The sequence below is a fragment of the Juglans regia genome, chromosome 13 (genome assembly GCF_001411555.2).
Source record: "Juglans regia cultivar Chandler chromosome 13, Walnut 2.0, whole genome shotgun sequence".
In the NCBI taxonomy this organism is placed as follows: Eukaryota; Viridiplantae; Streptophyta; class Magnoliopsida; order Fagales; family Juglandaceae; genus Juglans; species Juglans regia.
Window position 1 is genome coordinate 4,707,618 of NC_049913.1, and position 12,888 is coordinate 4,720,505.

Here is a 12,888-nt window from a genome sequence, read left to right on the forward strand (position 1 = left end):
TGTGGACCTATAAATCTTTTTCTTTTTTATTTTTATTCATTTATATCCTTATCATTGCTCAATGTATTAATGGTCGGAAGAGTCTGGGATGGGATCAGATGCTTCCGAGACTAGGCCGACTCTGGTCTGAAGTTACCGTTAGAACAATAATAGTAATGACTTAATGTTAACCTTCGCGTAATTATTTTAAAAATTAATAAAATTTATTATTAAAAAATTAATTTTTTTATATAAATTTTATATCTATTTATTTTTTAAAAAAATTATATAATATTTATATATTTTACGACCGTAAATATCAATCTTCAATAACAAAAGAGAAGACAAAATAAAGGGAGAAAAAAATAAAGAGTGGGAGTGTGAGGAAAAAAAAAAAATTGTGCATTGATGAACATGCTAATCCAAATTTGGGTTGGTAATGTAGTGAAAATGAAAATGCATTTATAGGTAAAATACTTAACTAGAATCTTAAACAAAAAAAAAAAAAACTCTAGCCCATTATATAAAAAAAATTTAAGGTCCTATTTGGATGTTAAGCTAAGTTTAGATGAGTTGAATTCTTTATAAATAGTAATTAGTTGAAATGTTGGAGTGAGTTTTATGAGATCCATATAAGATGAGTTTAAATGTGTTTGAATGTTAAGATGAGAGTTTAAATATATTTATGGGAAATTGAAAAAGGTTGTAGGTCTTACGTATAAAGAGGTTTTGAGTTGAGATGGCTTTAGACCCCGTTTGGATTCAGAAAGTATTTCAACTCATTTCATTATTACAATTTTTTCAAATTTTCACACAAAATATAATAAACAATTCAATTTTTTCAAATCTCAAAACAATAATAATATTAAAAAATAATATTTTAACAATATTTTATTCAACTTTTATCTTTCATCTGAAACTATCTCATCTCATTCCTGAATCCAAACCAATCTTTAGTGATTTAAAAATTAGATATTTAAATGTTAGACTCAAATTAAAATTGAACTGAACTCAGTTGAAAAGTTCACAACTTCAAATTTATAATTTTAAAGTGTTCGTATAAAATGTATATTTTTTTTCTCACCAATTCTGCTACAGGTACTTCCCACACGTGTCATCACCTTTATATTATTATTTAAAGGAAAAAAAAAAACTCGATTTCGGAAACCCATCTCATCTAAGCGCCAAACTCATCCCCGTTTTGCATCTCAAAACTTTTCTTCATCATCTTCAATCCTTGGCCATCTAAGCAACGGTCATCAACCATCTCGTCTTCGTGTCGTTGAACCCGCGCTGCTGTGCCGTTAAACCCCCATCCACGCCAGTGGTTTATTTCTAAAAGAGAGTGTCGTGCCCTAGGTATGAGCATTCTCTGTTTTATGCATTTTTTTTTTTATATCTTTAGCCACCCATCAGTAGAGTTTTACCTTTCTGTAACAAAAAGTAGTTTCTTTGTTTTAGCATAAATATTATCTGCAAATTATAAGATTAACTGAAACATACGGTGTCATGGGCAGGAGTTAAAATATGGTTGTTTTAATTCCAATGGAGCTTGATGTTTATATTGGAGTCTAGAAATTGAAGAGCCAAAGTCTTCATATGTCAGTATGTGGGGTTTAGAAATTAAAAAGCCAAAGTCTTTGAAACTTTTTGTGCATGTCAAATTGCAGATGAATAGGGCATGCGAATAAGAAGATAAGATCAAGAAGATGAGAATAACCTATGACTCCTTTTGTATTTCGTCTTCTTGCACGTCGGTGGGGCAGCTTGTTTGAGCGGCAGCTTTTGGCCACCCATCTTACCTCCCTAGGGGAATCATCTTCGTAGCAAGCTTGGGAAGCTTGGAGGTGTGTTCCGTGCGAGGTGAAGATTGGGGTTCGTAGTAGTCTTCCATGAGTGTTTCAGTGCGAGTTTAATCTTGGAGGTAAAGATTGTCTCGTCGTCATGGGGTGGAGTTTGCTTTCAAAAGTAATACTGACTTGGAAATGCACCTTTTAACTAAGGGTGTAAACACACGGTTTAACTAATGCTGATTTAGAATTTCGGATATGCAGAGTGTCCCTCTCTCGAGTGAAAGTAGCTTTTTTATTTTCTCATTTTAACCCCCTCAAATTTAGATAAAGTCTACAAAAAGGTCTTTAAAATATAATATAATAAAGAAGCCTAGATCACATGATTGCTAGTGACAAATTCGAATAAAAAGGTTGAAGATTTCTAGATAGGTTAGATGAGTAAGAAGTTAGAGCAGTGATACAGCGACAGCCCCTCTACCATTCATTTACCATTTATGAATAAAATAATACTTTTATATAATTTAAATACATCAAATCAAAATTAAAATCAAAATATATATGTTAAAAAATATTATTTTATTATAAGATCGTAGAAAAATAGTAAAGTAGTTGTCATTTTATCATTTCTCAAGAAATTATACCAGATATGTTAGATGAGTAATGATTTATACAATATATATTAGATGAGTAATGATTTGCATAAAATCCGAAGCAGGTTTTTTAAAATAAAACGAAATCTCATTTAAAAAAAAAAGTATGGATCCACCTCTCACTTCTCAAGCAAGTGAATTCGAACACCCATCCATAGAAGAAACCTCATCTAATCTACCACTGAGGGTGGTGATTTAGTGGTCCATGAATTTGTTAGTAGACATTAAGATCTCATTTGGTTTCACAAATATTTTTATGACCCGTCTCATCTTATCTAATCATTACAACTTTTTTAAATTTTCACACAATCATTAGCAGCAACATTGAATTTCTGTTAGATTTAATGCTACTAGTAGACGAAATAGGAGATTGAGAAGTTTTGAAAGTTCAAGAGTCTACTTTGATGCAATTATTAGTTTCGGAAGCACATTATGAATTGAGTGAAAGTTCCAGGGGACAAAGTGTAATTAACTCATAAAATAAACAATTAAAATTTTTTAAATCACAAAACAAAAAATAATATTAAAAAAATATTCTAACAATATTTTATTCAACTTTCAACTTTTATCTCAACTCATCTTATTTCATCTCATCTTATATGCGAAAACAAATGAGGCAGTCTTGGGGTTGAATCTCGCAACAGGAAGTGTTCAGGATTATTAGTGACCTATTGGCTCATGGATAATTGATGCTTCGTGGGGCTAGGGTCAGGCTATTACTCAAGTCCCACTTGTAGGGAGCACATGCGATTCTTGCCATCTAGGCCCCTCCCGTCTGGCTCTCCAGCGGATTAGGTGCTACTATGGTCACATCCTGATAGAGAAACCATCTTTAGTTGTCCCCTCCAACCATTTTTACAAGGAAAACAAAAAAAACTCATCTAATCTAAAAATTTTAGGAGATATCCATTCTTTAGAGAGAAATATTTTAGTTTTTTTTTTAAAAAAAAAAAAACTCTTGTAAAGTAAAATCACACACTGATGTAGCTTGATATGAAATATTAGATTGTAAAACTATTTTTATTATAAAATAAATTTAACGTATATACGAATTTATGTTAATTTATGAATTTACTTTTGTAAAACTTATTTGTGATTATAGTATTTCTCTTCCCTAAAACATCAAATTATAAGTTATTGGATGCAGTTGTGACGTTGTTGTGAAGGGATCAACAATTTAACAGCTTTGCTGTTTTCCCATAATTGAGGATAAGTTATAGTTTGCAAAATTAAAGATAAAGTCAAGGGCCATCCCGTGTCTTGTGAACATGAAGAATATGCCATATCTCTGACTCCACCCGGATAACTATATGCTGCGTATTTTCACGAAGTTGGATAATAATCCGATATCCCATATATATTTTCTTGTTTGGCAAGATAGGGACGGAACTTGAGGGTGTGCAAGGCTGTAAGCAGCATACTTTGGGGATAAACGTCTCTTCGAGATACCCAATGGCCAAATTTAGGGTCTGAACCATTCACTTTCTTTCTTCACCTTAAAAATCTATATTTTCATATAGAATTGTGCTACACATAAGCCCACACTCTACACAGCCACTTAAATATATATCGGACTATCTACATTAATTGAGTTCCTTACCCAAACCTTTCATGTTACGAGAAATTACACGAGAGAGAGAGGGGCGTAGGTGCCAAGATCACCCTCCTAAAATGTTTTTTTACGCGCAGTAACCTGATGTACTATAAATAGCTGCGATAGAAATGGATAAAGAGGAGTGACGCGGAGAAGAGACAGATCTAAGAACATCATACCACGATCCTGTCTTTTTTTCTTGTTTTTTTTTTCTTCTTCAAGTAATGGTGATTCAGAGGCTGGAGATGTGCATGGAACTTATTAGAATGGCCATTGATTTCGTGATGGTTGTAGCCGAAGCAGTTGGCATAGTCATCCACCAGAACGGTACCGCCCTCCCCCCACGCCCACCGCCAACACCCTACCCTGTTTATGGAAATCCCATTCCTTTTTTGGGCCTCCTTCCATAGTTCTTTTATCGCTTGCTTCTTCTTGATCTCTTTTTCAGGCACCCTTTTGTATAGTTTCAGCTCTGCTCCCGCTTCTTCTTCTTCGTGTGTCCAATGTGTAGTTACAGGCTGAATTGATGTTTCATAGAGATACCCATTTTCTTCTTATTCTTCTTCTTCTTTTTTTTTTTAGAGGTGTGAATTTGGTGTGGACTTGAGTTGTGTGATTCACACATTTTAGTTCCTGAGTAGCCTTCTTGCTGTAACATCGGAAGTGTAATATTAATGCTCTTTAATTAGATTGCTTTCATGTGTTCTTCATTCACATTACTATTCGGCATGATACCTTAGCAAGTGATTGCATTATCCCTTTTCCCTTGAATGTCATGTAATGACACTAAAATGGCATAATTCTCGCTAAAACTCCAGGGAAAACAGATGAAGTCATTTTCAGCAAGATTTCAAAATGGCCGTTAAAAGACAGACATTGTGAGTATTTATTTACTATTGAAAAATTCTATACACCATACTATCATTTCATTTTTATCCTATTAAATAAAATATGAAACATTTATCGTCATTAAATAATTATTTATTATATATTTTTTTATCATCTAATAGTAACGAATGTCTCTGTCATGCACTATTTACTATTTAGTTGGCATATTTTGCGTAGTTTTGTGATAGGTGTGATCGGTTTTTTTTTTTTTTCCCCCTGTTATTTGTATTTTTTTTTACGTGTATGGACTTGATTGGTCGTGACACGAGAATACTTTTTATAATTCTATGCATGAATTAATTTGTAAATAGGATGCATCTCATGAACCTAGACATCTTAAAATAAATAGAAAAAAAATGTTACAATTATAAAGAGATTACATAAAAATAATTTTATAAATTAATTAATGTGATTTCATATGATCTATAAAATATATTTTATAATTTAAAAAATTATATCAAATTATTTTAATTTATAAAATTATTTTTATAAAATCACTTCATAACTAATGATCTGGCGGTAAAAGTTAAAACCTACCCCAAAATGCTATATATATACAGAGATTCCCTTATGAGCGAAAGGACGTGAAGAATTGACATGTACCAAACCTTAATCAGTTTTGTCCATTAATTGGTGGGTTTATCCATTATTGAAGATTTTAGCTTGAAAATCCCATTGGCAGTCCACGTGCCAAATAATACACCAATCAATCGTTTTCATTCATTCATCAACGTCTTATTTATTTATTTTCTGATCATGAGCAAACTAATTATAATAGTTAATTATTTTGAATTGTTAGAATAATTATGCAAATTACACCACACTGAGAGTGCTCTGCCAACTTGTAATTAATAGAATCTTTTATAAATTATAGATCATTTGTTAAATGTACTTCAAATAATATTATCTCGAGAAGGATTATAAATATCACAAATAGGTTCTGTAATATGAAGCAAATTACTCATTCAGGCTTATTCCATCATATTTATTTACAGCATTACATGAGTCTCATCGATCTCTCAGATCGATGAACGGCATGATCATGTTTCCCAAGTCTCTACGCATGCATATATATATATATATATATATGCATTATATATTACTTACAACAAGAAGCTGAATATTACTGGTAGGGAATGATATGACTAGCTAGCTACCTCCACCCAGTTTACATTTATATCCTGAAATGATAAATTTGGATGTTTTCAACATTGAGTTTCTGGAAGTTACTGCGCTTTCTGTTTGTAATAAACTTTCCCCAGCTGTATGCCCTATACTTGGCAGGGTTTTGCTCATTTGTTAGCTCCTCCAAAGGCTTAACCATGGTGTAGTGTGCCGGGTTGAAGAAAAATGGAATGGAGAACCTTTCCCTCTCTGAGTTCACTATTGCCCTGTGCTCCACGCTCTCATATTCATCATTGCTCCAAACCTGAATCATTTCCGTTAATTCTTAGAGCGAAACTGGCAAAAAAAAAAAAGGACCTCCAAAGGCATGCCACAATTCACATTTATGGATAGTGATCTTGATTGGACCAGTACTTAATAGGATACTTCCAGTTTTGCAGTTTAGACTTCAAGCATGCAACTTGGTTATCCAAGGTGCTCCAAATTGTAATCACCATAGAATTCTTTCGTCGTATAAGCAAGAATATAACAATGAAAACAATGATCTTCTATGGAGATCTGAAAATGATATACCTGGATAATGTCACCAACGTTGATGATATAAGCATTTGGGGTGGGTTTGACCCGAACCCACTCTCCATCTATTTTGCGCTTCACTTCCAATCCTCCAACATCATCTTGAGCAAGGATGGTTAAGGCACCGCCATCCTTGTGTCGACCAACACCAAGGGCTAATTCAGGGGCAGGGCAGGGTGGATAGTGATTGAGTCGGATAAAGCTGGTTTGGTCTTTGAAGAAGCCACGGAAGCTATCTGCCGGCAGGCCTAGGCTCTGGGCCACAAGTTCCATTAATTTGTAAGCTAGTTTTACCATCTCTTGAGCATATTCTTGGCATGCCTCCCTGCTCATTGCTCGAGGGAGTCCCTCCATCAGATCACAGTAATCACAAAACAAACACTGCCGTTTTTCACATAAAATCATTTTTTTTTCCATTTTCCATTAGTTTGCATGTATTAGCAATCTCTATTTCCCCATTTCTCCAAACCGATAAAAAATATATGTCATCAATAAAATATCATATTTCTACTATTCTATTATCCCAATATTTTCTGAACGTGGTATAACATATCCTAAATTACACTTCTAATACCAAGAAGCTGGCGTTTTGTACTACCTCTATGTGCTTGCTATGATCAAGGAACCATTCAAACTGGTAAAGCGCAGATAGAATCAAGAACACTACATAATACTAGGGAAAGGCTTAATTTATAATTATGCAGTTCGGCACGTTAGTCAAGCATCATAATCGGATTATCGTCATGTAAGTGTTTCTCTAAGTCAAAATTTTCAATCTGCAGTAGTTATTATTAGTAGGATTTTAAGGTCAAATTTATAAACGACTTCAGGAGAATGTGGACGGGTGTTAATTAACTTTACCTTATCTCAGGCGGGTATTCAGGCCACTGATTAATCCACTCTGTCACCTCCTTGTCATCAGGCTCATGGGAAGCCGGGATGAAGGTGGGTTCCTCTATAGTAAAATCAAAAACCTCCTTCCAGTCCCTTACGTTCTTGGTGTGCTCAGTTTCGTAGTAACCCAAGACCTCCTTCTCATGCCTTCTGACCTTCCTCTTGTCCTCTAAACTCTGTGCAAAGAACTTCCTCGCTGCAGCCTCAATCCTCTGGCGCTTCTCCAAGGCCACCCCGTGGTTGATCACCTGGAAGAACCCCCATTCCTTGCATGCTTTGCGTATCTCGCTAACAAGGCCTTCAACGACAGAAACATTGCCGGATGAGAGTATAGGAGAAAGATCGATCAACGGGATGCCTTCGGCTTCGGTGAATACGATTCTGGGTCTGTGTTCTGGGTCTTGGAAGAAAGCTGGATCAACCTCTCCCATAGTTGGTGATTTTTGTTCGTGCAAAGACGTGGTTAATTTTCTTTGTTCTTTCTTATCCAGTACCTATAGTGTTGCTGGAATGGTGGGTTTTATGGACGGAGATTGAGTTTGATGTGCAATGAACTTGGACGGGTTTTCGGATCGTGTATGAGGAGATGATTTCCTGGGAAACTTTGTTTTGTATACGTGCTGTTCTTTAAGGTCGCACGTGTGACGTTTGCGCTTGCCTAAGTTTGACACCTCGGATATTTATTTGGTAGCACTCCAAAAAGCAGTAGTTTTTATCTTTTTCTTTTAAATTCTTAGAAGGCACATTTTCCGAAGTTTAAGATTTAGTTTTAAAGATGAGATGAGATAGATTTAAATGAAAGGTAAAATTTGAAAAAAATATTATTTTTTAATATTATTATTATTTTGAGATTTGAAAAAGTTGAATTGAAATTTAAAAAAATTAAATTATTTATTATATTTTGTATAAAAATTTTAAAAAATTATAATAATGAGATAAAATATTTTTTGAATCTAAACAGTACCTAATACTTTTATATAACAAAGCCCTCTCATTGTTTAAACATAAATAAAAAATTGTGTTTTGACAAAAGTTTCTATTCATCTTATTATGTTTAATAATATTGGGACTAATTATTAAAAAAAAATTAAGAGTTATAGTAGGATAACGATGTATATAATATATGTTGTGGGAAATGATTGGCATTAATGATGTGCTGAATACTATGTACAACATATTGACAAAGTGGTAGTGACAACGAGGCTGGTTTTTCATTTTTGTTGGCCGACATACTTTGGTGGGAGACCGACGCAAATGATGACGACTGCAACAAATTAAAATGGAACTCATTGTCTTAATCAGATCGGCAAGAACGGTACAAGACAAAGGTAAAAAAAGAAAAAAAAAATAGTTGTTGCATTTGACGATCGGCGTGACGATTGACGATTGGCGTGACGTGCTTGGATGTTGGGTTGGAGATGGATCTCAATACGGCACTGCGTGCAATGAGGCATGCGTTTTGGGTCACCACCGCCCAATTTGGATGGCCACACTGATCGCCGAAGTTTTCCATGACTTTGTAACTATCATGGTGCTGTTTTCTTTACTATTCTTTCATAAATATTGCCAACAAATTTAACTTACAAACTTCTCATTTCTGGTCTCACGTGCTCAAATTATCGAAAAATTTCATTTGCAAAATTAATTTAGAGTAATATTTTTATGTTTGGATATAAAAATACTCTCAATCCATCTCATCATTACAAATTTTTAAAATTTTCATATAAAATATAATAAACAATTCAACTTTTTTAAATTCGAAAATAATAATAAAATTAAAAAATAATATTCTAACAATATTTTATTCATCTCATATCAAACCATCTCATCTCACTATCCAAATAAACCCTTGTTACTATTGTGTCAATAGTGCGGAGAATGTAACCTTGACCCCGAAAGACGTAGAACTACTTGCTCCAAATCCATGATGAAAGAGAGTATCTTTTGTGTGGGAGGTTGGGCAAGACTACTTCATGTTCATAATTTCAATTACTATTCTCTCAGCCTAGTTTCCACAGGGTTAATTTGTGGAACTAAAATCAACCACTTTCAAGGCATAAATGTACTAATGGGCCTACAGTCAGTTTGTCCGACCCTTTTAACTGGCAACGCTGGCCCAGAATTCACGATCTGACTATGGACATTTTTCTGAAACCAATTACTCATGAAATGGGTCCTCCGAACAGTCTGTTCATATTGGGCTCCGTTTTGGACTTTAGGCCGAGATTTGTTGCAACTCTCTCTCTCTCTCTCTTTCTCTCTCCATCCATAACAGTCGTCCATCCATGACAGTCGTCCTATTACTTCTCTCCTTCTCAATCATGGTGGCAACCATGCATGATATCACGGTGCACTTACTTTACCTGATCCACCACCACACGCGCTATTGAAAAATCATAACCTACATACCTACGTTTTGGTTCTAATTCCAAAACTTCATCATGCAGAATGTCGTAATTAATTCTTACTCAGATGGAAAAACATGAGGGAAAACAAGTGCTTATCTCTTCGTCCACGCACATCAACCATAGTCCATATACGTACGAGTGGGTTCAAGTACAATTGTGGATTCTAAGTTTAATCGTGCACAATGTGCGATGCATGGTGAGTTACATAAATATATAAGCTAAAAGCAACCTGCATTTTATTTCATTAAAATCATATGTATGATGGTACAATAAGTCAAACAATGGAAACTAATTAATTTCATCATCATTGGAAAAATCAAATGGTTATATATTCATCTAATTAATTGTCGTCCCACCAGAACTGTTGTTGAAGGTAGTTAATCACGTTCTTGTCCACTTGGAAGGCCTTGCATGGTGAGAACATCAGCATTGATGGGAGGATTAGATCCAAAGACTGCATTGGCTATGGTGATAACCCTAGGATTATGATTGCTGAGACAGGCAAAGCCAACGACATTGGTATTTACCACGTTTAACTGGAAGTGGATGAGACCAATTAGGAAGACAAAGACGTCTCCCTTGTTCAAAACTGGTGAAGAGGCGGTTACCGTCTACGTTGGATGTAACAAAGCCAACGTGCAAAGTTCCCTCTACGACAACTAGAATCTCAGTGCCACAAGGGTGGGTGTGAGGAGGATTTAGGCCATATGGAGCAAAATCGATGCGAGCCAAGGATATCCCTAGAGTGTTGAGGCTTGAAATTTCATCCACAATTACAGGAGTGACCTTTGAGCTGAGTGGATTCGTGGTGTTTACAGGCATGTGTAGTCCCGAGAAGAATAAATCATTGGCAATGACAAGTTTTGAGTCCCTGCAGAACTCTCCATTCACAAACACTACTGTAGAAAAAGAAGTTTGTTAAATGTTATTACCCCAACAGGTTTACGTTTAGATAGTGAAACTGTTTCATCTCATCATTATAGTTTTCTCAAATTTTCACACAAAATATAATAAACAATTCAACTTTTTCAAATATCAAAACAATAATAATATTAAAAAATAATATTACAATAATATTTTATTCAACTTTTAACTTTCATCTAAAATTATCTCATATCATTTCACTATCCAAACCGCAACATACTTCTCATAATATCGGTAGAAGTTAAACATGTGATGACAAAAGTAAAAGAACCCCGATGCTAATTCAAGCTATTCTCAAAATAGAGATAACTATGTGTACTTACAAGTAGCACTGAAATCGTACTTGATTGCAACACAAAAGTCTTGAAGAGGACTAGGATCATAGGCAGAGGCAGAGAAAGCCAAAGCCAAAGCCAACATGGCCACAGTTACAAGATACTTGGGAATGCTTTTCATTATCTTTGAGTCTATCAATGTTCAAGCATTATGTACACTGCATGCACGCCATGCAGACCACAAGGCATGGCCACCACCCAAAAGCATTACTGCCAAAGTTCCTCATATATTGCATGTAGACCATGCATCACAGAATGCACAACCACCACCTCATGCAGATACTGCCACTGCTACACAACAGCACTCCACGACAACCTTTAGAAGAGTTTCAGTCTGTAGTGCATCATCGACCAATCATCCATTGTAGTTTTCTCCTTTATTTTCTGTACATTTGTTATAGAGTATATTCTCTTTTTATACCTTTTGTACAAGTATATATTGAGAGGCAGTGCCTCATTGTAAATTCGAGATGATAAATACAACGGAAATATTCCCACAAAATTCTTAGTATGGTATCAGAGCATAACAAGGACTAATCGTCCAAATATGTTTGATTCGTCTAGCACACTCTCTTATTCCTCTCCCTTCTTTCTTCCTTCTCTTCCCTTACCCAGCTTTTCTCACATACTTTCTATCAAACTAAACCCAGAACATTATCTGTTATGGAAAGTCCAACTCGTCCCTTACCTTCATGGGCAGAGATTGTACAACCATGTTGATGGGTCTTGCATAGCCCCACCTACTCAACTTCCTGATTCCTCACCAAATCTAGAATACGACACTTGGGTCCAACAAAATCAATTGGTTATGTCAGCTCTCATCTCCTCCCTATTAGAGCCTCTTATTGCCCAAGTAGTTGGTTGTGCCACTACTAGAGAGGTTTGGTTATCACTTGAGTCATCCTATGCTTCCTCCTTCCAAGCTTGTATTGTACAAACCTAGCTCCAATTGCTTCCCTTAACAAAGGCACGACTCCATCTCACTATACTATCATCGTGCCAAGACTCTAGATGATACAATGTCTACTGCAGGCAGACCACTTCCCTCAAGTGAGTTTGTGCCCTACCTGATTACGACCCCTTGGTTTCATCGGTTACTACATGCCTAGACCCCATCTTAACTGATTCACTGTTGGGACACCTTCTAGCCCATGAAGCCCGACTACAACATTATACAACAAGCACTACCATTTTCTCAGAACCTTCAGCAAATTTCTCAGCTTGAAGTCCACCATTTGCTCGAGGTCGTGGACGTCAAAACTTTGGTCGAGGAGGTCGAGGGGGTCATTTCAACAACTGTGGCCGTGGACCATTAGCTTTCTCAGGTATATCTCCAACTGGTTCCTTTATCTCTTCAACTGATTCTTGCCCCGTGTGTCAAGTGTGCAACATAACTGGTCACACTACAATTACATGCATATATCGTTTCAATCAATCCTACACCACAGTTGCCCCTGCCTTAGTTCATTACACTACCTTTTCCTATGCCACGGACAATGCCTAGTATCCTGACATTGCGGCAACCAACCATATAACCAGCGAGATAGCCACCTTAATCTCCACTCAGATGAATATCAAGGATCCAATCCCCTACGTGTTGGTGATGGGTCTATTGTTCATATCACACAAACTGGTTCAACCCTTTTTCCCTAAACTTCATCCCCATTTCTTTTAACAAAAATGTTATGTGTCCCTTCCTTCAACAAAAACCTCATTCATGTT

The 12,888-nt window shown here is 35.6% G+C and overlaps 1 protein-coding gene and 1 pseudogene across 1 annotated transcript; both read right to left on the reverse strand.

Moving 5' to 3' along the window:
* Positions 1–5,840: 5,840 nt before the first annotated feature.
* LOC109010238 (probable 2-oxoglutarate-dependent dioxygenase At5g05600) lies at positions 5,841–8,074 on the reverse strand. Its single transcript, XM_018991011.2, has 3 exons — positions 7,467–8,074; positions 6,603–6,930; positions 5,841–6,333 (listed from the first exon to the last, which is right to left on the reverse strand). Exons 1-3 carry the CDS (start codon positions 7,928–7,930, stop codon positions 6,079–6,081), a joined length of 1,047 nt encoding a protein of 348 aa, XP_018846556.1. The 5' UTR covers positions 7,931–8,074; the 3' UTR covers positions 5,841–6,078.
* A 2,173-nt stretch (positions 8,075–10,247) lies between these two features.
* Positions 10,248–11,287, reverse strand: LOC109010244 (annotated as a pseudogene).
* Between the last annotated feature and the right edge of the window lie 1,601 nt (positions 11,288–12,888).